The sequence below is a fragment of the Lolium perenne genome, chromosome 7 (genome assembly GCF_019359855.2).
Source record: "Lolium perenne isolate Kyuss_39 chromosome 7, Kyuss_2.0, whole genome shotgun sequence".
In the NCBI taxonomy this organism is placed as follows: domain Eukaryota; kingdom Viridiplantae; phylum Streptophyta; class Magnoliopsida; order Poales; family Poaceae; genus Lolium; species Lolium perenne.
Window position 1 is genome coordinate 10,220,801 of NC_067250.2, and position 24,441 is coordinate 10,245,241.

Below are 24,441 nucleotides of genomic sequence, written 5' to 3' on the forward strand. Positions count from 1 at the left end.
TCATCTATCTGTAATTCTATATGTTGCATTTGTTGGGATCCGATGAATAGAGAATACTTGTTATGTTGATTATCAAAGTTATATCTATGTGTTGTTTATGATCTTGCATGCTCTCCGTTATTAGTAGATGCTCTGGCCAAGTTGATGCTAGTAACTCCAAGAGGGAGTATTTATGCTCGATAGTGGGTTCATGTCTCCGTGAATCTGGAGGGGTGACAAGAACCTCTAAGGTTATGGATGTGCTGTTGCCACTAGGGATAAAACATTAGTGCTATGTTCAAGGATGTAGTCACTAGTTACATTACGCGCAATACTTAATGCAATTGTCTGTTGTTAGCAACTTAATACTGGAGGGGGTTCGGATGATAACCTGAAGGTGGACTTTTTAGGCATAGATGCAGTTGGATGGTGGTCTATGTACTTTGTCGTAATGCCCAATTAAATCTCACTATACTCATCATGATATGTATGTGCATGGTCATGCCCTCTTTATTTGTCAATTGCCCAACTGTAATTTGTTCACCCAACATGCTGTTTGTCTTATGGGAGAGACACCTCTAGTGAACTGTGGACCCCGGTCCAATTCTCTTTACTGAAATACAATCTACTGCAATACTTGTTCTACTGTTTTCTGCAAACAATCATCTTCCACACAATACGGTTAATCCTTTGTTACAGCAAGCCGGTGAGATTGACAACCTCACTGTTTCATTGGGGCAAAGTACTTTGGTTGTGTTGTGCAGGTTCCACGTTGGCGCCGGAATCCCTGGTGTTGCGCCGCACTACATCCCGCCGCCATCAACCTGCAACGTGCTTCTTGGCTCCTCCTGGTTCGATAAACCTTGGTTTCTTTCTGAGGGAAAACTTGCTGCTGTGCGCATCATACCTTCCTCTTGGGGTTCCCAACGAACGTGTGAGTTACACGCCATCAGTCCACAGGCCAACGCTTGACGTTGGAAGACTCCTAGTTGTCGTAGGCGTCCTGCTGGTCTTCACCTTGATAGTTCTGCTTGTCTTCATACTCTGGCCATTTGAATAGCCAGGGACAAAGCCGTGAGTACGTTGAGTACTCTCAAACTAATACTAGTGTAAGTGCTATTCAGTTCTAGTAAGGGTGCTAAGCTCTAGTTTGATTTGCATAAAGCCAATTTTAGTTCATAAGTAGTTTAGTAAAAGACTCAACCTTTGCTAACTAACTCAAGTGGGAACATTAGTGTCATTCCCACAACTCTGTTGTGATTCAAGTCAAGTCACCATTCACCATTCAACCCCTTTTCAAGAAATTTTGATATCGGAAACTGTATGGCCTTTCCAACCGTCCGTAACCGTGTACACGGCTATTCGAATAGGTTTACACTCTGCAGAGGTTGCACACTTGTGCCACAACATTTGATTACATCCGTCGGGGATAACCCCGAATCATCGTAACTCAGTACGCGGATCATCAACCTTAACCTTTCACTTATATATCCTAGTATAGGCACCTCTCCCCATGAGCTTGGCCTCCCAGTGAAGACCAACTGTCAACTTGGGAACTGCACAGGGCTTGGCCGTACAATTCACCTCAGTTCACATCATTTCTCAACAATGGAGGCAGCCTCGGCATAACCCCTATGATGCTTGTTCAGAGGGAACCCATACTAAGACACACAAACTTCCAGTTAAGCCCTACCCATAATCAGGTATTGTGGGGGTACTTGTAATTTGGAAAGGTATCGCATCCAAACCAATATCAGTTTTAAATCAAAAATCACCATCTTCTCTTAGTCATACCACCTTTCAAAAATCATTCAAAAACAACTTCACTTCACCAAGTTCCCATCTAGAGTAGTCAAGTTTTATTTGTTAGCAATAGCACTAATCATGAGGGGTGCTAACTTAGCATTGCTTGTTCTAGATTTAAGCTTGGTGCTCATATGCTACTCTAAACCAAGTGAATCATGAATCAAAAAGTACTTTGAAAATAAAAGCAGTAAAACTTGTATAGTAAAACTTGGGATAGGACCACTAAGCATAAGGTAAAAGAGGGTGATGCATTGCTCTTGAGAGCTTTGCACTTTGCAAGTGTATTAGCTTGCCTTGGTGGTGGTACTGATCAAATTGGTCTTCTTCTCCTTGGAAGTAGGCCTCCTCCTCCTCTTGATACTCTTCCGTACTAGCGTCTAAAATATGAATACGAAGTACAATCACCACACCAATCTTATATACTAAACTAAGCACACATAAGTCACTCAAGCTAAACTATCATTACACACTACTAAGTTGGTGAGGTGGTTTTCTTATTTAAGAAAAATAATTTCCTCTCATATTAAATAAGGTGCTTCTTTGCCTTCTTTAGAGAAATAAATTCCTCTAATTATATTATTAAGATTTAAATTCTTTCATGAGTAATATATGACCTAGGTTGACCAAAGTCAACCTCTTCATACTTATCATTTAAGAAAATTATTTAAATGAGGTGGGGCACCTCATACCTTTTAATCCTAACATGGTGATGATTTAATATCATCAAACAAATCATATGAGAACTAAATGACCAAAGTCTCTATCTCATAATGGAATGTTTGTGACAAGCTTTAAATGAGATAAACACTCTCATAAAATTTCTAAATAGTTTTGGACAATATCTTTGACTTGACATAGCCAAATAGTCCTCTAATTCATCTAGGCCATGATCATCCAAAGTAGGCATGGCATATTTTTGCAGAAACAATTAGTGCAAGTGAAATGTGGATTATAGGAGTTGGAATCAACTCAAAAGCATTTTTGGTTGAATTTTAACAATTGTTTGAAGTCAGAAAAGTCTCTGCCTTGTTTATTTTGCTACTTTAATTCTACAACACATCTAGGGTTCAAACCAGTGGCATTGCAAAGATAAAACTCTAAGCTTTCCAACCATATCCATTTCATAAATTTTGGCCCAGTGGTTTGGGAACTATTCAATTTTGAAAATAGCATCTGTGAGTAAAACTGAAAAGATTTGATTTGTTTGAATTTGAACTGTGGGCTTCGCGCGGGAAACTAGTTGGGCTGCGGGGTTAAAAAAGAAATGGGCCGGCCCACTTCGCGTCCAGCGCGAGCAGGCCGTCTGACGGCGGGTCCCACGCGTCAGCGGGTCATACCGACCGAATCGGTAAGTTTCTTTCAGGGCCGTAGGATTAGAATGTGATCTAACGGGCGAGGAGCGTCGTCGTCGGCGATGAGAGGCGAGGCTACTGGCGGCGACGGTAGGGGGTGGGAGGCTCACCGGCGGCACGGCGATGGTCGGCGACGTGCTGCAGGGAGGTTTTCGATGACGAGGAAGCAGTTGGCACCGACGGCGTCTCCAACGGTGGTCGAAATTGGCGGCGCGCTTCTCAGCACCTCCGCGGCTCCGGCGATGAAATTGGGCGGTGCTAGAGGCTAATCGGAGAGGGGAAGTGGTCGAGGTGAGTGAGAAGAGAGAGGGGAGCATGGTGGTGTGAAGATTTGGGCGCGGGGATGGCTCCTTTTATAGCGGCTGGAGGTGCCCGCGGTGCTGTGACGATGTCACCCATGGCGACGGTGCTACAGCGGTGATGGTGGACTGGTGATGACGCAGGCGTGTAGGCGATGTCCTGGCGGTGACGCAGCGCGTGATTGCGGTGAAAACGAGGGCCTGTGGCGCTCGTCATCGTCCTCGCGTCCTGGCGTCTGTGGCGGATGGCGTCGGCCATGGCGTGGTGCACAGGGTTCCCGCGGCCAGGTGGGCGTGTCCATGGCGTTGCTGGGGTCGCGATCATCCTTCTGGCGCAGAAAGAAAAGGGAGGGGGCGACGGAGCAGGTGGTGCGACGACCTGGACAGGTGCGTCTGCGACGCACGCCGTGCGCGCTCTGGCGTGCGCGTGCACGTCTGGGCGTTTCTGGGCGTCCCTGTTCCGGCGCGTCCAGGGTCCAAAACGTTCGAGTAGCGTGTCCAGGAGGGTCAGGTGTGTGAGGGGAACGTGTTGGACATGGTGGTGTAGTGCTGTAGTGAGCAGAGAGGGAGGTGGCAAGATCATGTCATGCCATGCCACGGCATGGCATGGTTTGGTCAAAATGGTGATGATGCAAAGGACCAAACCTTGTCTGGTGTGTTTGGCAGGGTGGAGAGGGGTCAGGGGAGTACAAATGATGACCTAATGGTGATGGTTTAGGCTATGAACTGCTGGGTATTGCAAGGTCTTGAGTTGGCAGATTAGTGCTCACCATGTGTTTGATTAAATGGCCGCAAGAACAAAACTTTCAAATTTTTGGATGAATTTTGGTGGGTTGAAAACATATAATATTTGCAGTAGAATGGTGGTGGTTTGGGTCAATTTGGCAAAGAATTGCAAAATCACAAAATGCATGTGATCTTACATATGCAACAATGTCTCAACTTTGGTTCACCACCATTTGAAATAGAGAGGGAATTTGGGGTGGTGTCTTTGGGCAAAGTTATTCACCTTGATGTTGTCTTGGATGAGGTGCAAAGTTTGGGCAAAGTCCAGAAGAGAAAACTTTAAATAACAGGGCTCAAAGTAGGTACCAGGTTAAGAAATGCAAAAATGACCATATTGCATGTCACTTGAATTTTGAATTTGGTTTTGATTTGATTTGAGTTTCTTCACTTCCAAAAGTGTTTAAAAGTGTTTAGTAACCAATCACAACCAATGGTGCAAGCCCAAGTGGTCTAGGTTAGGTATTTGCAAAAATGGCATGAGCCATATGTGTGTGTGGAGGTAAATTTTATCTTTTCTTTTCTAGTTTCTTCTTCCTTGCAATTTGATGATCCAAAGATCAAAGTTAGGGTTTAGGTGTAAGTGAAATCACACAAGCACATATCATGGTCAATTGCACACTCAAATAAATAAACAAGTGATCTATATGCATAGCACTATATGATAGGAAAAAGTTTTTGTTGGTTCTCAAATTTGGTATTTGGGGAAACTCTCTCTTTGTCTCTTTATTGAAAAGTTGGGATGTTACGGGTCTGCCCGTCATTTTTTGGATCACCACCTTCCTAGCCTGGAAACCCTCCCAAAAAAAATTCATTTCCCTCAGACCACCCACCGGAACTTCCCAAGTCCCTCTCTCCCACCTCCACGACCACCGCACCGGAACATCCCCGCCGGACTTCCCTGGCCTACCCGAGGCCTCGCGATCCTCGTCTTCTGGCTGCCTGCCGGAGCCGCTTCATCGACGCCGTCATCAACCGGACCGGATCATCCCCGCCGAACCTCGAAACCATATGCTCATCCAGCAGTCTACCGCAGTCGCTTCAGCTGCGGTATCGTCCACCCCACCGGAGCCGCTTCGCCGGATCCATCGTCCACCGCATCGGATCTTGCTCACCGACACCGCTGTGCATGAACCGGATCTGCTTCACCGGCGCCGTGCATGATCTAAACTCTTCTACTGTCGCTTTTCTATTGCTTGCCTGCAAGTTCTTGTTTAATCTTGGGGGAACCTGTTTGTGCTAACGACGCGCCATTACGTTTTTGCAGATGAGATGAGTAACCATGAAGTGTAATGGCCGTCTCTCCAACCCCAAGTAGCACATGTTGCGTACTTCATCACCGGATCTATCAACCCCAGGAAGATCTGCTTTGACTCCCACAGAGTGCTTCTCCTAATGTAAGTCCCTTGTTTTAGCGCCATGTTCTGGGTTCAGATGCTTGTTTGTCTGAAGCTCTTTTAGTTCATTCCTAGCTATGACCGTAACACCTTGCCATTTTCTAGTTCATTGCTAACTTTAAGCGATTGAACATTTTGGTTTGCATTCCCTGCTCTGTAGATGTAGCCATAATAACTTCTATCTTGCTCAGTCGTTGTTACAAAAATTATAGGTATTATAGTAACATCCTGCTATTATTTAGTTCATGGCCAATTTTAAGTAATTGCACATGTTGGTTCGCATTCCCTGCTCTATAGCTTTTGGCATTGTAACTTCTATATTTGGTTTACATTGCCTGCTCTGTAGATCTAGCCATCATAACTTTATCTTGCTCAGTCATTGTTACAAAAATTATGGCCTGCTACTATGTTGTTTGTGCCTATTTTTTACTCCATGAACATGTTGGCTTGCATTCCCTGTACTACAGGTGATGCCATTGTTTTGTATCTACTTCATTGTAAGCTAACAAAGTAAGGACTTAGTTTGGCATGCTATCACTCTGCTATCTAGCCTGTAGTACAAATAAACTTGTCATATTACTAGATAATAATTTTGCGTGCCATCTTGTTCTTCAAAAGCTACATTATTGACTTGTTTCTCTGACTTGGCATGACGCTCACATATGGAATGCTGAACATATTGGTTTGCATTCCCTCTTATACAAGTTCACAGGTGATCCCACTTTATTCTGTATCTGGTCCATCCTAAGCTCCAGCATTAACTATCCTCTATGTGTTGCTCATTACAAGTTTATATCCCGAAACATCTTGATTTGCATCCCCTTCACTATAAGTTCAGGAGTATTATTTAGTTCACGGCCAAAATGAAGTAATTGCACTTGGCACATGTTGGTTCACATTCCCTCCTCTTTAGCTTTTGCCATCGTAACTTCATCTTGCTCAGTCGTTGTTACAAAATTTATAGCCTGCTACTATGTTTGGTTTACATTCCCTGCTCTGTAGATGTAGGCATCATAATTTCATCTTGCTCAGTCGTTGTTACAAAATTTATAGCCTGCTACTATGTTGTTCATGCCAATTTTGTACTCTCTGAACATGTTGGTTTGCATGGGACTCGACAGTAGTAAGTCTGCTGTTTCATTCTAACATGCTCTGTTATATTGGCTGTTGGTATGCGGCATGCACTCTTTGTTTGCTTATTGTGCGCATTACAATGATCTTGTTATAACGACGAAATGATGACTTCCAAATTCTTTGGCAAACAATATTGTAGTGTATTTGCCTTTCCATTGTTGCTGTCTTAACTTGTAATGTCTTTGTTTCAGATATAGGTGCTGCATGGACAACTTAAAAGATTGCTGGATCGCTTCATTGTATTGCTAGGTTTAATTACCATTCAATTTTATTTGGGTTCTGTAATATTTTTTCAAAGCCTTGCAGCTGATGTAATATTTAGTTAGTTTTTATAGTTCTTTCGCGCATTTTTTCTTTGGTGCTTGTGGTAAGTGAGGCTATCCGACAGAAATCAATGCTGCGTAAATATTCTAAGTATCTAAATCACGAATTCCCATCCCTTAAACGGCCCAATTAAGCGAAATCACATATGTGCCGGCCCGCAAAATCCTAAAGCGCCTATTATGCCGGCATATAAACAGCAACTAAACGGGCTGGCCCACTTACTTATTGGGCCAGCCCACTTGATTTATGGTGGACCCCACACACTAATTGGGCCGGCCCACTTACTATAAGGTGGACCCCACAAACTATTGGGCCGGCCCACTAACTAGTTGGGCCAGCCCAATTGCTTTTGTGGTGGACCCCACATACTAAATGGGCCGGCCCTTTAACAGGAAAGTGGGACCCACCTGTGCTTTTGGCCCGGCCCACTATCTTGTTGGGCCGGCCCACTTGCTACATGGTGGACCCCACATACTAAATGGGCCGGCCCTTTAAGAGGAAAGTGGGACCCACCTGTGGTTTTGGCCCGGCCCACTAGCGTGTTGGGCCGGCCCACCTGCTATATGGTGGACCCCACATACTAAATGGGTCGGCCCTTTAACTGGAAAGTGGGACCCACCTGTGTTTTTGGCCCGGCCCACTATCTTGTTGGGCCGGCCCACTTGCTATATGGTGGACCCCACATACTAAATGGGCTGGCCCATTAACAGGAAAGTGGGACCCACCTGTGCTTTTGGCCCGGCCCACTGGTTTGGTGGGCCGGCCCATTTGATCTAATGTGGACCCCACGTACTAAATGGGCCGGCCCGATAGCAGGAAAGTGGGACCCACATGCTAATTGGGCCGGCCCAATAACTTCTTGGGCCGGCCCACTTGCTTTAAGGTGGACCCCACTTGGCAAATGGGCCGGCCCGATAACATGAAAGTGGGCCCCACATGTTTTGTGGGCCGGCCCTTTTGCCTGTTGACCGGTCAAACGAGTGCATTCGGCCCGGCCCACATGCTTAGTGGGCCGGCCCATTAATCTTTTGACCAGTCAACCTTAGAGGTTAGGCCCGGCCCACGTAACTAATGGGCCAGCCCAGCTATATAGTTGACCGGTCAAACTAAGTCAGCTGGCCCGGCCCGCAAACTTAATGGGCCGGCCCGCTTAAGACGTGGTAGGCCTCGTGTGGGTCTACCATCTACCACGGGGTTTCAGCGGTTAACGCCGTTAATCGCCGATTACTGGCGTACGCCACGTGGCAGTTTGCATGACGTCAGCAGTCAACGGGCTCCCGGAAACACTTCTGCAACGGTCCGATTTTCCGTGGCGGAAGGGCACCCAAGCGCGATGGACCGAAAAATACGTGGTAGGACTTTGCCTGACGCAGTTTCGACAACAGAACCCATATCGTCGGGTTAGGCCCATAGGCGACGAAAAATACCCCTTAGCGGACGATTTTGAGACGTTGTCTATTTGAACTTTTCTTGTAGTGACAGCAAATGCCATCCAAGTTAGAATTAATGAGAATATAAGATTGATGGCCGAATTGCGTGCTAGGTGGGAAAGAGAAGAAAATGCTAAAGAAGATAATATAGCTAAAGTTTGGACTATTACCACCACTAGTAATGCTAATGCTTCACATGTTGCTGCACCTCCTACTATTAATGGTAAAATAATTGGTGTTGGCAATGTTTCCACTTCTAATGCAAAGCGTGAAAAACTGCCTGAAACTGCTAAAACTGCTGAAACTGCCTGTGGTAAAACTGCTGAAATTTTTTCCAACATTGGGGACAATGATCCCATTGCTTTAGATTATTGTAAGGGTATATTGCCCCTATGTGTGGTTTTGGTAATTAATGACAACCCCTATGGACTAATGTTTTCATTGAGTTTATATGAAGGAATATTCCATAGGTGCTACTTGTACTCCATGTGTTGGATTCAAGTATGGATGCCATGAAGATAAAGGTATTCCTTGTGTATTGGCATCAAGATCATCGGTATGAAGATATATATATGTGATATGATCGATAAGAAGAAATGAAGATGGAGTTCTTATGTGGAACTCAATATTAGCCATGCTCTATCTTAAGTGAGTATGTGAGGATACAAGGTTGAGTTGGGCAAATTCAAGATGAGCATCTCAAGTGAATCACATACTTGAAGCTTGCCGTCCATTTGATGATAATGGACTAGTGAATATGTGCATCAATGGAGCTTTCCCATCATAGTGTATGGGGGAGCATTTGTGAGTCTTCACGAAGCAACATTGGTCAAGTGAGGAATTCCAGCTTGAGTGAAGCTTGAAGAGTTATCATCAAGATCAAGCGGGATGCACAAAGCAAAGGTATGGCCTTGCTAGGTTTTCCTTTTACCGGTCTCAAGGTGGATGTTGGGAGACCGGATTATAGGATAGATAGCCGCACTATTAAGAGGGGCTTTCGGTTGAGTAACTTGATCACATCGTCTTAGGGAGCTCAATCCTTTGCATACTTTGCATATCCTTATTGCTTCTTGGTGTTTCTCTATGTGAGGTTCTTGAGCTTGTTGCTAGCTTTACAACAAGCCCAAGTTCATCGAAAACGGAGTTCGCATGCATCTTCTATGGCGTTTTCGAGGTTGGGTAATTTTACCGGTTATTCATGATATAAGGTTCTACCTTTTATATTCATGATAAAATTCCCTTCGACAGATTCTTGAGTTTGCACTTTTTATAGGATAGCATTTGTCGTTATCTTCCAAACGAAATTAGTTTCATGTCAATCGGAGTTCGGGAGCAATAGTCATTAAAGAAAAAGGAAAAAGAGAAAATATAAAAGGAAAAAGAAAAAGTGGAGGAGGCGCCGCCGGTTGGCCGCCCGGCCTGCCAGGCCATGCGCCGGCCCAGCCGGCCAGGTCCGGGCGCCAACCGGACCGGGCGCCGGCCCACCCGGCCGACCGGCCTCGGCCTCGGTCCGCGGCTGCCCAGCCCGGCTCCCCATCCGTCCCTACCGGGCGCCTCTGGGCTGGCTTTGCCCCACGCGGCTCGCACCGCCCACGCGCCCCCGCGAGCCTCTCGGGCTTTCCGCCGCCCGGCGGCTGCCACCGCCTCGTCCGGTCGGTGGGCCGGCCCGACCGGACGCCTGACCGGCCTCCCCAGCCCAGGCTCCGGTCGGCCGGCCTGCTGGCCGGCCGGGCTGTGTTTTTTAGCCCATTTTTCTTCCATTTCTCTTGTCTTTTTCCCCCCAACGGTTTTATTTGCTCCTAGCTATAAATAGACCTTTCTTCCACCTCGAGCAACTTGTTCTTCCTATTCTCTCACCTCCATTGTTCCATTTTGAAGAACTTGCTCTCCCCTTTGATTCCTCCAACCATTCTTGCTCATACTTGAGGATTTGAGAGAGGAGATCTAGATCTACACTTCCACCAAACCATTTCTTCTCTAAGTGAGGGAATCTCTTGGGATCTAGATCTTGGAGTCTTTGGTTGACTTTCCCCCTTGTTCTTCCTCTCCAATCTCATCCTAGCATTCGTTGCTTTGGTGGGATTTGAGTGTGAAGGACTTGAACACCTCCGGTGTTCTTGCTTTGCATCATTGCATAGTGTTGAGCTCTCCACCACAATTTGTTCGAGTGAGAGACCGTGAGCTTGTTACTCTTGGAGGGTGACCTCCTAGTTGGCTTGGTTGGTGTCCCGGTGATCTCTTCGTGGAAGATTGTGAAGGGGCCCGGGCTTCTCCTTCGTGGAGCTTGTGAAGTGGTTGTGGAGCTTGCCATCTCCGGAGCGGAGGAAAAGCTAACCATAAGGAAAGGGCCATTATCCTTCGTGGGTGTGGTTCGGAGAATAGGGTGAGCCTTCGTGGCGCGGGGAATCCTTCGTGGGACCTCCACTCCTCCAAACGTGACGTACCTTCTTGCAAAGGAAGGGAACACGGGAATACATCCTCGTCTCCGCGTGCCTCGGTTATTTCTATACCCGAGCTCTCTTTCCTTGTGATAGCCATCGTGCTTGAAGTACATATATCTTGCTATCACTTGTGCTACATATATCTTGTGCCTATCTTGCTTAGCTCTAGTTGCTATTGTTACACTTAGTTGAGCTTAGCATATTTAGGGTTTGTGCTTGTAAACTAAACGATAGTTTAATTCCGCATTATTACAAGACAATCCGTAAGAGTTTTTAATTTCCTATTCACCCCCCCTCTAGGCGACATCTCGATCTTTCAATTGGTATCAGAGCAAGGTCTCTCCTTGTTTAAGGCTTCACCGCCTTGAGAGTAAAGATGTCGGCTAGTATAGTGCACAATGACACAATTGTCTTTAATGGCACAAATTATCTTTTGTGGAGAAATTGCTTGCTTTGTAATCTTCGGACCTTGTGTCCACATATAGAGCAATTTCTAGATGTCGGTTTTTCTCCTCCGATGGATTCTCAAAATCTATCTTTAGAGGATGAGAAAAACTTACATCTTGAAGCTCAAGTATCTAATGAGCTTTTATTCTCCTTGAGACCCGATTTTCGTAGGTTCTTGATATATATAAAGCGAAAATCGTCTCATGAGATGTGGATCAAGCTTAAGGAAATGTTTGGTGGATCCACTTCTCAATTGGTCGGTGGTGACTCCGAGGAGCTCTCTTCCCCTTCATATCATGAAGAGCTCCAAGCTGCTTCCACCTCCGGTCGTGATGAGTTATCATCTTCTTCCACTTCACCAACGTGTAGCAAGACACGAGGTAATGATATGGTGAGTGGTGAGGAAAATTGCAATGTTGATATTGTGCTCAATAGTGATGATTCTTCATCTCTATCCCATTGCAATGCTTCCTCTTTGGACTTAAACACATCTAGCATTCAAAATAACCTACATGCTTGTGTTGATAGTCCTTGCATATCATGTGTAAATTGCTTACATAGATCTCATGATGATATGCTTACCTTGTCTTGCTCCCATAATCAAAATGCTTATATTTCCTCTAGTTGTAGAGGAAACCAAACACTCTATGGATCAAGACATGTAGAGGAAACCAAACACTCTATGGATCAAGACATGTTCTCAAATGAGGATTCAAGAATATCTTCATCTTCATCCTCCGGTATGCACATGTGCCTTATGGCAAATGGATCAAAGGTATCTCCTACTTTGACTCCTAACACATCCTCTAATGATGAGAATGATGATGATGATAATGATGAAGAATATAATACCTTGGTGCATAATATGGCAATAGTATATGCTTCTCTTCATGGTAATAATGAAGCTCGTGCTAATCTCGAACACTCTATGGATACCTTGAATAAATATAGGGAAACCATAGTGGACTTGGAGTCCCATGTTGAAAATGAGGAAATGAGTTTCACTCTCCTCAAGCATGAGCTAAAAGATGAGAAGCATACTAATTTTATGCTTACACAGAAAATTGAATCCTATATGCATGAAAATGAGAAAACTATTGTTGATGCTTGTGCTACTAACTCTAATTCTTGTGAAGCATCTACCTTAGAGGAGAATGTTGAGCTAAGGGCTCAACTTGAGTTGCTAACTAGCAATTATAGGGAATTGGAAGAAAGTCATAAAAAGCTCTCAAGCTCTCATGATGATCTTCTAATTTCCTATGATGGGCTAAAGTTAGCTCATGAGACAAGTATCACTAAGGTAACATATTGTGAGCCTCATATGGATGTTAGCACAATCTCTACTACAAATGTTATATTGCCATGTGCTAGTCCTTGTAATCCATCTAGTCAAACTAGTGATACACCTTGTGTTGGATTACTCACTTTGCCTTGTTGCTCTAACAATGAAGCTTCTACTTCCTCTAGTACTTGTATTTCTACTAACCATGTAGAGGAAATCAAAGAGCTTGAGGCCCAAGTCCTTTCTTTGAAGAAAGGCTTGGAAAAGCGTCATGAAGGGAAATCTGCACTTGACAAGATGCTAAGTGTGCAACAATCCCCCAATGAAAAGAGTGGACTTGTATTCAACTCCAATAACAAGAACAAGTCCAAGAGCAAGAGCAACAAGAAGAAGGGCCAAGACAAAGTCAAGGATCCGGCCAAGTTGGTTTGCTTCAAGTGCAAGGTTGAAGGGCATCATGTTAGATCATGCCCATTGAAGAAGAAGAAGCACTTGAGTGAGAAACAACAAGGGAAACGGCCACAAGGTCAAGGTCAAGGTCAAGCTCATGCTCGACCTCAAGTTGAAGATAGGCCACTTCCCAAGAAGAATCAGGATATTGTTCCCCAAGAGAAGAAATCAATAAAGAAGAGAAAGGGGAACACTTGCTACTTATGTCGTGAGAAGGGGCACTTTGTGTAGGATAACGTTGCATAGAAAACAAAAAATTTCCTACGGCGAACACGCAATCCAAGCCAAGATGCAATCTAGAAGACGGTAGCAACGAGGGGGTATCGAGTCTCACCCTTGAAGAGATTCCAAAGCCTACAAGATGAGGTTCTTGTTGCTGCGGTAGACGATCACTTGCCGCTTGCAAAAGCGCGTAGAAGATCTTGATCACGATCGGTTCCGGCGCCACGAACGGGCAGCACCTCCGTACTCGGTCACACGTTCGGTTGTTGATGAAGACGATGTCCACCTCCCGTTCCAGCGGGCAGCGGAAGTAGTAGCTCCTCTTGAATCCGACAGCACGATGGCGTGGTGTCGGTGGCGGTGGAGAAGTCCGGCGGAGCTTCGCTAAGCTACGCGGGCTATATGGAGGAGAGGGGGGCGTCTAGGGTTTGGGAGGGGGTGGCCGGCCACTTCAAGGGGGGCGGCCAGCTTGTGGTCTTGGGGTGGCCGGCCCCCTCCCTTGGCCCCTCATTATATAGGTGGATCCCCAAGTGTTGGTGTCCAAGTCTTCGAATAAGACCCGAACCAAAAACCTTCCATAAGAGGGGGAAACCTAGCCCAACTAGGACTCCCACCAAAGGTGGGAGTTCCACCTCCCATGTGGGGGGGTGGCCGGCCCCCTAAGGGGGAGTCCACTTGGGACTCCTCCCCCACTAAGCTTGGCCGGCCATGGAGGTGGAGTCCCATGTGGACTCCACCTTCCTTGGTGGTTTCTTCCGGACTTTTCTAGAACCTTCTAGAACCTTCCATAGAACCTTCCGCGACATTTTAATTCACATAAAATGACATCCTATATATGAATCTTATTCTCCGGACCATTCCGGAACTCCTCGTGATGTCCGGGATCTCATCCGGGACTCCGAACAAATATTCGAACTCCATTCCATATTCAAGTACTACCATTTCAACATCCAACTTTAAGTGTGTCACCCTACGGTTCGTGAACTATGCGGACATGGTTGAGTACTCACTCCGACCAATAACCAATAGCGGGATCTGGAGATCCATAATGGCTCCCACATATTCAATGATGACTTTAGTGATCGAATGAACCATTTACATATAATACCAATTCCCTTTGTCTCGCGATATTTTACTTGTCCGAGGTTTGATCTTCGGTATCACTCTATACCTTGTTCAACCTCGTCTCCTGACAAGTACTCTTTACTCGTACCATGGTATGTGGTCTCTTATGAACTCATTCATATGCTTGCAAGACATTAGACGACATTCCACCGAGAGGGCCCAGAGTATATCTATCCGTCATCGGGATGGACAAATCCCACTGTTGATCCATATGCCTCAACTCATACTTTCCGGATACTTAATCCCACCTTTATAGCCACCCATTTACGCAGTGGTGTTTGGTGTAATCAAAGTACCTTTCCGGTATAAGTGATTTACATGATCTCATGGTCATAAGGACTAGGTAACTATGTATCGAAAGCTTATAGCAAATAACTTAATGACGAGATCTTATGCTACGCTTAATTGGGTGTGTCCATTACATCATTCATATAATGATATAACCTTGTTATTAATAACATCCAATGTTCATGATTATGAAACTAATCATCCATTAATCAACAAGCTAGTTTAAGAGGCATACTAGGGACTTCTTGTTTGTCTACATATCACACATGTACTAATGTTTCGGTTAATACAATTCTAGCATGATATATAAACATTTATCATAAACATAAAGATATAAATAATAACCACTTTATTATTGCCTCTAGGGCATATCTCCTTCACTTTGCTTCTTCTTGCTTAGGTGGTACCTTATCTAACCCTATAATTGTTGATAATGATTATTCTCTAGGGAAGGATAAGGATGGCAATGTGTTTGCCAAGTTTGTTGGAACTCAAAGTGGTTTCAAGAAAAGAACCATTTGGGTTGCCAAGCCTATTGTGACTAACCTCTTAGGACCCAACTTGGTTGGGGACCAACAATCTCAAACTTGATCAATAGGTACAAGTGGAGGTCATTGGAGACTTGGCTACTTCATGAAGAATTAAGGGATCTTCATATATTATATTTTGACCAAGTCAAGTCATATGGATTATCATCTATATCTTATATCCAATGTTCCTCTTTGCGGTAACTTATACTTCAACTCATCATATTTATTGTAAGTTACTTTCCCCTTTGCATGTTTGGTTTTGTACCAAATATTTGTGTGTATGTGTTGTGTCTTACTTACATATCTTGTGTATTCAAGTATGTTTGTTTGACTCATCATATACTTGTGTATTGTTTTGGAGCCTAATGAATCTTGATGATATCTTATTTGGCTCTCATTGAGTTATTAATGGAACATCCCATTTTGGGGGAGTGATATGCTTTGTGCATCTCTCTTTCTTTAAAATGTGTGTACATGGGTACCACCACTTAGTTTTGATATTGCAAGATTATCTAGTCACTATGTGGTGTGTCATACTCATGAGAAATTCAAATTCTAAATATCCATTAATCATCTTTAGTTGAATTTTAGTTGCCTCTTGTTTAGAAGAAATGTTTTATCACATTATGGGGGAGTAATATGTTTTGTACATATCACAAGCCTATAAAATGTGAACATATGAGGTTATGCCACTTAGAGTTGATGCTCTTAATTATCTTGTTCCTAGGTGGCATGTTTGCTCAAACAAGCTCCATCCCAAATAAAAATCTTTTATTACTCATCTTGTGGGTTCTTGTTTGAGTAAGAAATTCTTGGTACGGTTTTCCTCAAATACATATCTCTATATCTTATTTGGGACACCGCTTGCTTCAAGTTATTCTAATCATTGCCGTGCGTGATTGTTTGACTAAGTTGAAGCTATCAAGAATCTTCATCCAAGCATAGTGCTTAATTCTATATACTTATCCTATGCCTTTTATTGTGAAGTTGATCCTTACTATCTTTGTCAATTCACCACCGGAAATTATTTCCAATATACTCATTGTCTTTGACAATTGATAACCTTATATGTGGTTGAATTTATGGATCACCTTCACCTTGGATTGCTTCTTATTGCCTTATTTTATTTCCAAGAAATCGTTGTTGCTCCCATGTGTCTTCCTTGTCCCCTTGAAAAATCTTTTGATAAATCCCCTTGATTCATATCAAGTGTTTGCTTTGGAATACATACCTTTTCCTTACGGTACATTGTGCCATTGTGAAAAGTGTAGTGGGTTTGGTTTATTTGTTCGAACCTTGCTCCTTTGGGAGTTTTGCTATCTCATTCTTTCTAGTATTGAGTTTGAACAACAAGGAAGACGGTGTAGAGTCTTATAATGTTTACAATATGTCTTTTATGTGAGTTTTGCTGCACCGGTTCATCCTTGTGTTTGTTTCAAAATAAGCCTTGCTAGCCTAAACCTTGTATCGAGAGGGAATACTTCTCATGCATCCAAAATACTTGAGCCAACCACTATGCCATTTGTGTCCACCATACCTACCTACTACATGGTATTTTCCGCCATTCCAAAGTAAATTGCTTGAGTGCTACCTTTAAAATTCCATCATTCACCTTTGCAATATATAGCTCATGGGACAAATAGCTTAAAACTATTGTGGTATTGAATATGTAATTATGCACTTTATCTCTTATTAAGTTGCTTGTTGTGCGATAAGTCGATAACCATGTTCACTGGGGACGCCATCAACTACTCTTTGTTGAATTTCATGTGAGTTGCTATGCATGTTCGTCTTGTCTGAAGTAAGAGAGATCTACCACCTTATGATTAAGCATGCATATTGTTAGAGAAGAACATTGGGCCGCTAACTAAAGCCATGATCCATGGTGGAAGTTTCAGTTTTGGACATATATCCTCAATCTCATATGAGAAAATTATTAATTGTTGTTACATGCTTATGCATAAAAGAGGAGTCCATTATCTGTTGTCTATGTTGTCCCGGTATGGATGTCTAAGTTGAGAATAATCAATAGCGAGAAATCCAATGCGAGCTTTCTCCTTAGACCTTTGTACAGGCGGCATAGAGGTACCCCTTTGTGACACTTGGTTAAAACATGTGCATTGTGATGATCCGGTAGTCCAAGCTAATTAGGACAAGGTGCGGGCACTATTAGTATACTATGCATGAGGCTTGCAACTTATAAGATATAATTTACATGATACATATGCTTTATTACTACCGGTGACAAAATTGTTTCATGTTTTCAAAATCAAAGCTCTAGCACAAATATAGCAATCGATGCTTTTCCTCTATGGAGGACCATTCTTTTACTTTCATTGTTGAGTCAGTTCACCTATTTCTCTCCACCTCAAGAAGCAAACACTTGTGTGAACTGTGCATTGATTCCTACATACTTGCTTATTGCACTTATTATATTACTCTATGTTGACAATATCCATGAGATATACATGTTATAAGTTAAAAGCAACCGCTGAAACTTAATCTTCCTTTGTGTTGCTTCAATACCTTTACTATGAATTATTGCTTTATGAGTTAACTCTTATGCAAGACTTACTGATGCTTGTCTTGAAGTGCTATTCATGAAAAGTCTTTGCTTTATGATTCACTTGTTTACTCATGTCATATACATTGTTTTGATCGCTGCATTCACTACATATGCTTTACAAATAGTATGATCAAGGTTATGATGGCATGTCACTCCAGAAATTATCTGTGTTATCGTTTTACCTGCTCGGGACGAGCAGAAATAAGCTTGGGGATGCTGATACATCTCCGACGTATCAATAATTTCTTATGTTCCATGCCACATTATTGATGTTATCTACATGTTTTATGCACACTTTATGTCATATTCGTGCATTTTCTGGAACTAACCTATTAACAAGATGCCAAAGTGCCGATTCTTTGTTTTCGTTGTTTTTGGTTTCAGAAATCCTAGTAACGAAATATTCTCGGAATTGGACGAAATCAACGCCCAGGGTCCTATTTTGCCACGAAGCTTCCAGAAGACCGAAGAGGAGACGAAGTGGGGCCACGAGGCGCCCACACCCTAGGGCGGTGCGGCCTGCCCCTTGGTCGCGCCGACCTGTAGTGTGGGGCCCTCGTGTGGCCCCTGACCTGCCCTTCCGCCTACTTAAAGCCTCCGTTGCGAAACCCCCAGTACCGAGAGCCACGATACGGAAAACCTTCCAGAGACACCGCCGCCGCCGATCCCATCTCGGGGGATCCAGGAGATCGCCTCCGGCACCCTGCCGGAGAGGGGATTCATCTCCCGGAGGACTCTACGCCGCCATGGTCGCCTCCGGAGTGATGTGTGAGTAGTCTACCCCTGGACTATGGGTCCATAGCAGTAGCTAGATGGTTGTCTTCTCCCCATTGTGCTTCATTGTCGGATCTTGTGAGCTGCCTAACATGATCAAGATCATCTATCTGTAATTCTATATGTTGCGTTCGTTGGGATCCGATGAATAGAGAATACTTGTTATGTTGATTATCAAAGTTATGTCTATGTGTTGTTTATGATCTTGCATGCTCTCCGTTACTAGTAGATGCTCTGGCCAAGTAGATGCTTGTGACTCCAAGAGGGAGTATTTATGCTCGATAGTGGGTTCATGCCTCTATTGATATCTGGGACAGTGACAGAAAGTTCTAAGGTTGTGGATGTGCTGTTGCCACTAGGGATAAAACATTGGTGCTATGTTCAAGGATGTAGTTACTGATTACATTACGAGCAATACTTAATGCAATTGTCTGTTGTTAGCAACTTAATACTGGAGGGGGTTCGGATGATAACCTGAAGGTGGACTTTTTAGGCATAGATGCATGCTGGATGGCGGTCTATGTACTTTGTCGTAATGCCCAATTAAATCTCACTATACTCATCATGTTATGTATGTGCATGGTCATGCCCTCTTTATTTGTCAATTTCCCAACTGTAATTTGTTCACCCAACATGCTATTTATCTTATGGGAGAGACACCTCTAGTGAACTGTGGACCCCGGTCCAATTCTCTATACTGAAATACAATCTACTGCAATACTGTTCTACTGTTTTCTGCAAACAATCATCTTCCACACAATACGGTTAATCCTTTGTTACAGCAAGCCGGTGAGATTGACAACCTCACTGTTTCGTTGGGGCAAAGTACTTTGGTTGTGTTGTGCAGGTTCCACGTTGGCGCCGGAATCCCTGGTGTTGCGCCGCACTACATCCCGCCGCCATCAACCTTCAACGTGCTTCTTGGCTCCTCCTGGTTCGATAAACCTTGGTTTCTTTCTGAGGGAAAACTTGCTGCTGTGCGCATCATACCTTCCTCTTGGGGTTCCCAACGAACGTGTGAGTTACACGCCATCAAGCTCTTTTTCTGGCGCCGTTGCCGGGGAGATCAAGACACGCTGCAAGGGGAGTCTCCACTTCCCAACCTCTTTACTTTGTTTTTGTCTTGCTTAGTTTTATTTACTACTTTGTTTGCTGCACTAAATCAAAATACAAAAAAATTAGTTGCTAGTTTTACTTTATTTGATATCTTGTTTGCTATATCAAAAACACAAAAAAATTAGTTACTTGCATTTACTTTATCTAGTTTGCTTTATTTACTGTTGCTAAAATGGCCAACCCTGAAAATACTAAGTTGTGTGACTTCACAACCACAAATAATAATGATTTCTTATGCACACCTATTGCTCCACCTGCTACTACAGCAGAATTCTTTGAAATTAAACCTGCTTTACTGAATCTTGTTATGCGAGAGCAATTTTCTGGTGTTAGTTCTGATGATGCTGCTGCCCATCTTAATAATTTTGTTGAACTATGTGAAATGCAAAAATATAAAGATGTAGATGGTGACATTATAAAATTAAAATTGTTCCCTTTCTCATTAAGAGGAAGAGCTAAAGATTGGTTGCTATCTCTGCCTAAGAATAGTATTGATTCATGGACTAAATGCAAGGATGCTTTTATTGGTAGATATTATCCCCCTGCTAAAATTATATCTTTGAGGAGTAGCGTAATGAATTTTAAACAATTGGATACTGAACATGTTGCTCAAGCTTGGGAAAGAATGAAATCTCTGGTTAAAAATTGCCCAACCCATGGACTGACTACTTGGATGATCATCCAAACCTTCTATGCAGGACTGAATTTTTCTTCGCGGAATTTATTGGATTCAGCTGCTGGAGGTACCTTTATGTCCATTACTCTTGGTGAAGCAACAAAGCTTCTTGATAATATGATGATCAACTACTCTGAATGGCACACGGAAAGAGCTCCACAAGGTAAGAAGGTAAATTCTGTCGAAGAAACCTCTTCCTTGAGTGCTAAGATTGATGCTATTATGTCTATGATTGTGAATGATAGGACTAATATTGATCCTAATAATGTTCCGTTAGCTTCATTGGTTGCACAAGAAGAACATGTTGATGTAAACTTCATTAAAAATAACAATCACAATGATTCTAGGCCATATCCTGCTAATGGTATCTCTTATGGTAGATATGTTTCACCTAATGAAGAAAAGATGCTAGAAATTGAAAGATCCACCAAGAGCTTTATGCAATCACAATATGAGCAAAATAAATTGTTTACTAAAACTATGAATGAGCAATCTACCTTGTTGAAGAATATAGGGAATCAACTTGAAAATCTGAATAGGGAAATCTCGGGGTTGCAAACTAAACTTGCTAATGCTGAAAACCGAATCTCATACATGTCTGCATCACAATCTTCTTTAATTAATAAAATGGCTGCTAAACCTGAGGATTTAGATGACAAAATTACTACTACAGCAAATGCCATTCAAGTTAGAATTAATGAGAATATAAGATTAATGGCTGAACTGCGTGCTAGGTGGGATAGAGAAGAAAATGAAAAACTAGCTAAAGAGAAGAATGTAGCTAAAGTTTGGACTATTACCACCACTGGTAATGCTAATGCTACACATGTTGCTGCACCTCCTACTATTAATAATAAAAGAATTGGTGTTAGCAATGTTTCCACTTCTAATGCAAAGCACGAGAAACTGCCTGAAATTGCTAAAACTGCTGAAACTGCCTGCGATAAAACTGCTGAAATTTTTTCCAACATTGGGGATGATGATCCCATTGCTTTAGATTATAATGGTTTGAATTTTGATGATTGCCACATCTCTGAAGTTATAAAGTTCTTGCAAAAACTTGCTAAAAGTCCTAATGCTAGTGCTATAAATTTGGCTTTCACGCAACATATTACAAATGCTCTCATAAAAGCTAGAGAAGAGAAACTAGAGCGCGAAGCCTCTATTCCTAAAAAGCTAGAGGATGGTTGGGAGCCCATCATTAAGATGAAGGTTAAAGATTTTGATTGTAATGCTTTATGTGATCTTGGTGCAAGTATTTCTGTTATGCCTAAGAAAATCTATAATATGCTTGACTTGCCACCGCTGAAAAATTGTTATTTGGATGTTAATCTTGCTGATCATTCTACAAAGAAATCTTTGGGGAAAGTTGATAATGTTCGCATTACCGTTAACAATAACCTTGTCCCCGTTGATTTTGTTGTCTTGGATATTGAATGCAATGCATCTTGTCCCATTATATTGGGAAGACCTTTTCTTCGAACTGTTGGTGCTATCATTGATATGAAGGAAGGTAATATAAAATATCAATTTCCTCTCAAGAAAGGTATGGAACACTTCCCTAGAAAGAGAATGAAGTTACCTTTTGATTCTATTATTAGAACAAATTATGATGTTGATACTTCGTCTCTTGATAATACTTGATACACACTTTATGCGCCTAGCTGAAAGGCGTTAAAGAAAAGCGCTTATGGGAGACAACCCATGGTTTTTACCTACAGTACTTTGTTTTTATTTTATGTCTTGGAAGTTGTTTACTACTGTAGCAACCTCTCCTTATCTTAGTTTAGTGTTTTGTTATGCCAAGTAAAGTCGTTGATAGTAAAGTTCATACTAGATTTGGATTACTGCGCAGAAACAGATTTCTTTGCTGTCACGAATCTAGGCTGTTTTCTCTGTAGGTAGCTCAGAAAATTATGCCAATTTACGTGAGTCATCCTCAGATATGTACGCAACTTTCATTCAATTTGAGCATTTTCATTTGAGCAAGTCTGGTGCCTAGATAAAATTCGTCAATACGAACTGTTCTGTTTTGACAGATTCTGCCTTTTATTTCGCATTGCCTCTTTTGCTATGTTGGATGAATTTCTTTGATCCATTAATATCCAGTAGCTTTATGCAATGTCCAGAAGTGTTAAGAATGATTGTGTCACCTCTGAACATGTTAATTTTTATTGTCGCTAACCCTCTAATGGGTTGTTCTAAGTTTGGTGTGGAGGAAGTTTTCAAGGATCAAGAGAGGAGTATGATGCAACATGATCAAGGAGAGTGAAAGCTCTAAGCTTGGGGATGCCCCGGTGGTTCACCCCTGCATATTCTAAGAAGACTCAAGCGTCTAAGCTTGGGGATGCCCAAGGCATCCCCTTCTTCATCGACAACATTATCAGGTTCCTCCCCTGAAACTATATTTTTATTCCATCACATCTTATGTGCTTTTCTTGGAGCGTCGGTTTGTTTTTGTTTTTTTGTTTTGTTTGAATAAAATGGATCCTAGCATTCACTTTATGGGAGAGAGACACGCTCCGCTGTAGCATATGGACAAGTATGTCCTTAGTTTCTACTCATAGTATTCATGGCGAATTTTCTTCTTCGTTAAATTGTTATATGGTTGGAATTGGAAAATGATACATGTAGTAATTGCTATAAATGTCTTGGGTAATGTGATACTTGGCAATTGTTGTGCTCATGTTTAAGCTCTTGCATCATATGCTTTGCACCTATTAATGAAGAAATACATAGAGCATGTTAAAATTTGGTTTGCATATTTGGTTTCTCTAAGGTCTAGATAATTTCTAGTATTGAGTTTGAACAACAAGGAAGACGGTGTAGAGTCTTATAATGTTTACAATATGTCTTTTATGTGAGTTTTGCTGCACCGGTTCATCCTTGTGTTTGTTTCAAAATAAGCCTTGCTAGCCTAAACCTTGTATCGAGAGGGAATACTTCTCATGCATCCAAAATACTTGAGCCAACCACTATGCCATTTGTGTCCACCATACCTACCTACTACATGGTATTTTCCGCCATTCCAAAGTAAATTGCTTGAGTGCTACCTTTAAAATTCCATCATTCACCTTTGCAATATATAGCTCATGGGACAAATAGCTTAAAACTATTGTGGTATTGAATATGTAATTATGCACTTTATCTCTTATTAAGTTGCTTGTTGTGCGATAAGTCGATAACCATGTTCACTGGGGACGCCATCAACTACTCTTTGTTGAATTTCATGTGAGTTGCCATGCATGTTCGTCTTGTCTGAAGTAAGAGAGATCTACCACCTTATGATTAAGCATGCATATTGTTAGAGAAGAACATTGGGCCGCTAACTAAAGCCATGATCCATGGTGGAAGTTTCAGTTTTGGACATATATCCTCAATCTCATATGAGAAAATTATTAATTGTTGTTACATGCTTATGCATAAAAGAGGAGTCCATTATCTGTTGTCTATGTTGTCCCGGTATGGATGTCTAAGTTGAGAATAATCAATAGCGAGAAATCCAATGCGAGCTTTCTCCTTAGACCTTTGTACAAAGTGGCATAGAGGTACCCCTTTGTGACACTTGGTTAAAACATGTGCATTGTGATGATCCGGTAGTCCAAGCTAATTAGGACAAGGTGCGGGCACTATTAGTATACTATGCATGAGGCTTGCAACTTATAAGATATAATTTACATGATACATATGCTTTATTACTACCGTTGACAAAATTGTTTCATGTTTTCAAAATCAAAGCTCTAGCACAAATATAGCAATCGATGCTTTTCCTCTATGGAGGACCATTCTTTTACTTTCATTGTTGAGTCAGTTCACCTATTTCTCTCCACCTCAAGAAGCAAACACTTGTGTGAACTGTGCATTGATTCCTACATACTTGCTTATTGCACTTATTATATTACTCTATGTTGACAATATCCATGAGATATACATGTTATAAGTTGAAAGCAACCACTGAAACTTAATCTTCCTTTGTGTTGCTTCAATACCTTTACTATGAATTATTGCTTTATGAGTTAA

General features: G+C 42.4%; 1 protein-coding gene across 1 annotated transcript in view; it reads left to right on the top strand.

The window, feature by feature from the left end:
• Positions 1 to 3,693: 3,693 nt before the first annotated feature.
• LOC127316252 (uncharacterized) overlaps positions 3,694 to 24,441 on the top strand; it is a 37,140-nt gene continuing 16,392 nt past the window's right edge. Inside the window, exon 1 of the mRNA XM_051346658.2 lies at positions 3,694 to 3,947. Coding sequence (XP_051202618.2) covers positions 3,694 to 3,947 — 254 coding nt within the window. The remainder of the gene's footprint in view (positions 3,948 to 24,441) is intronic.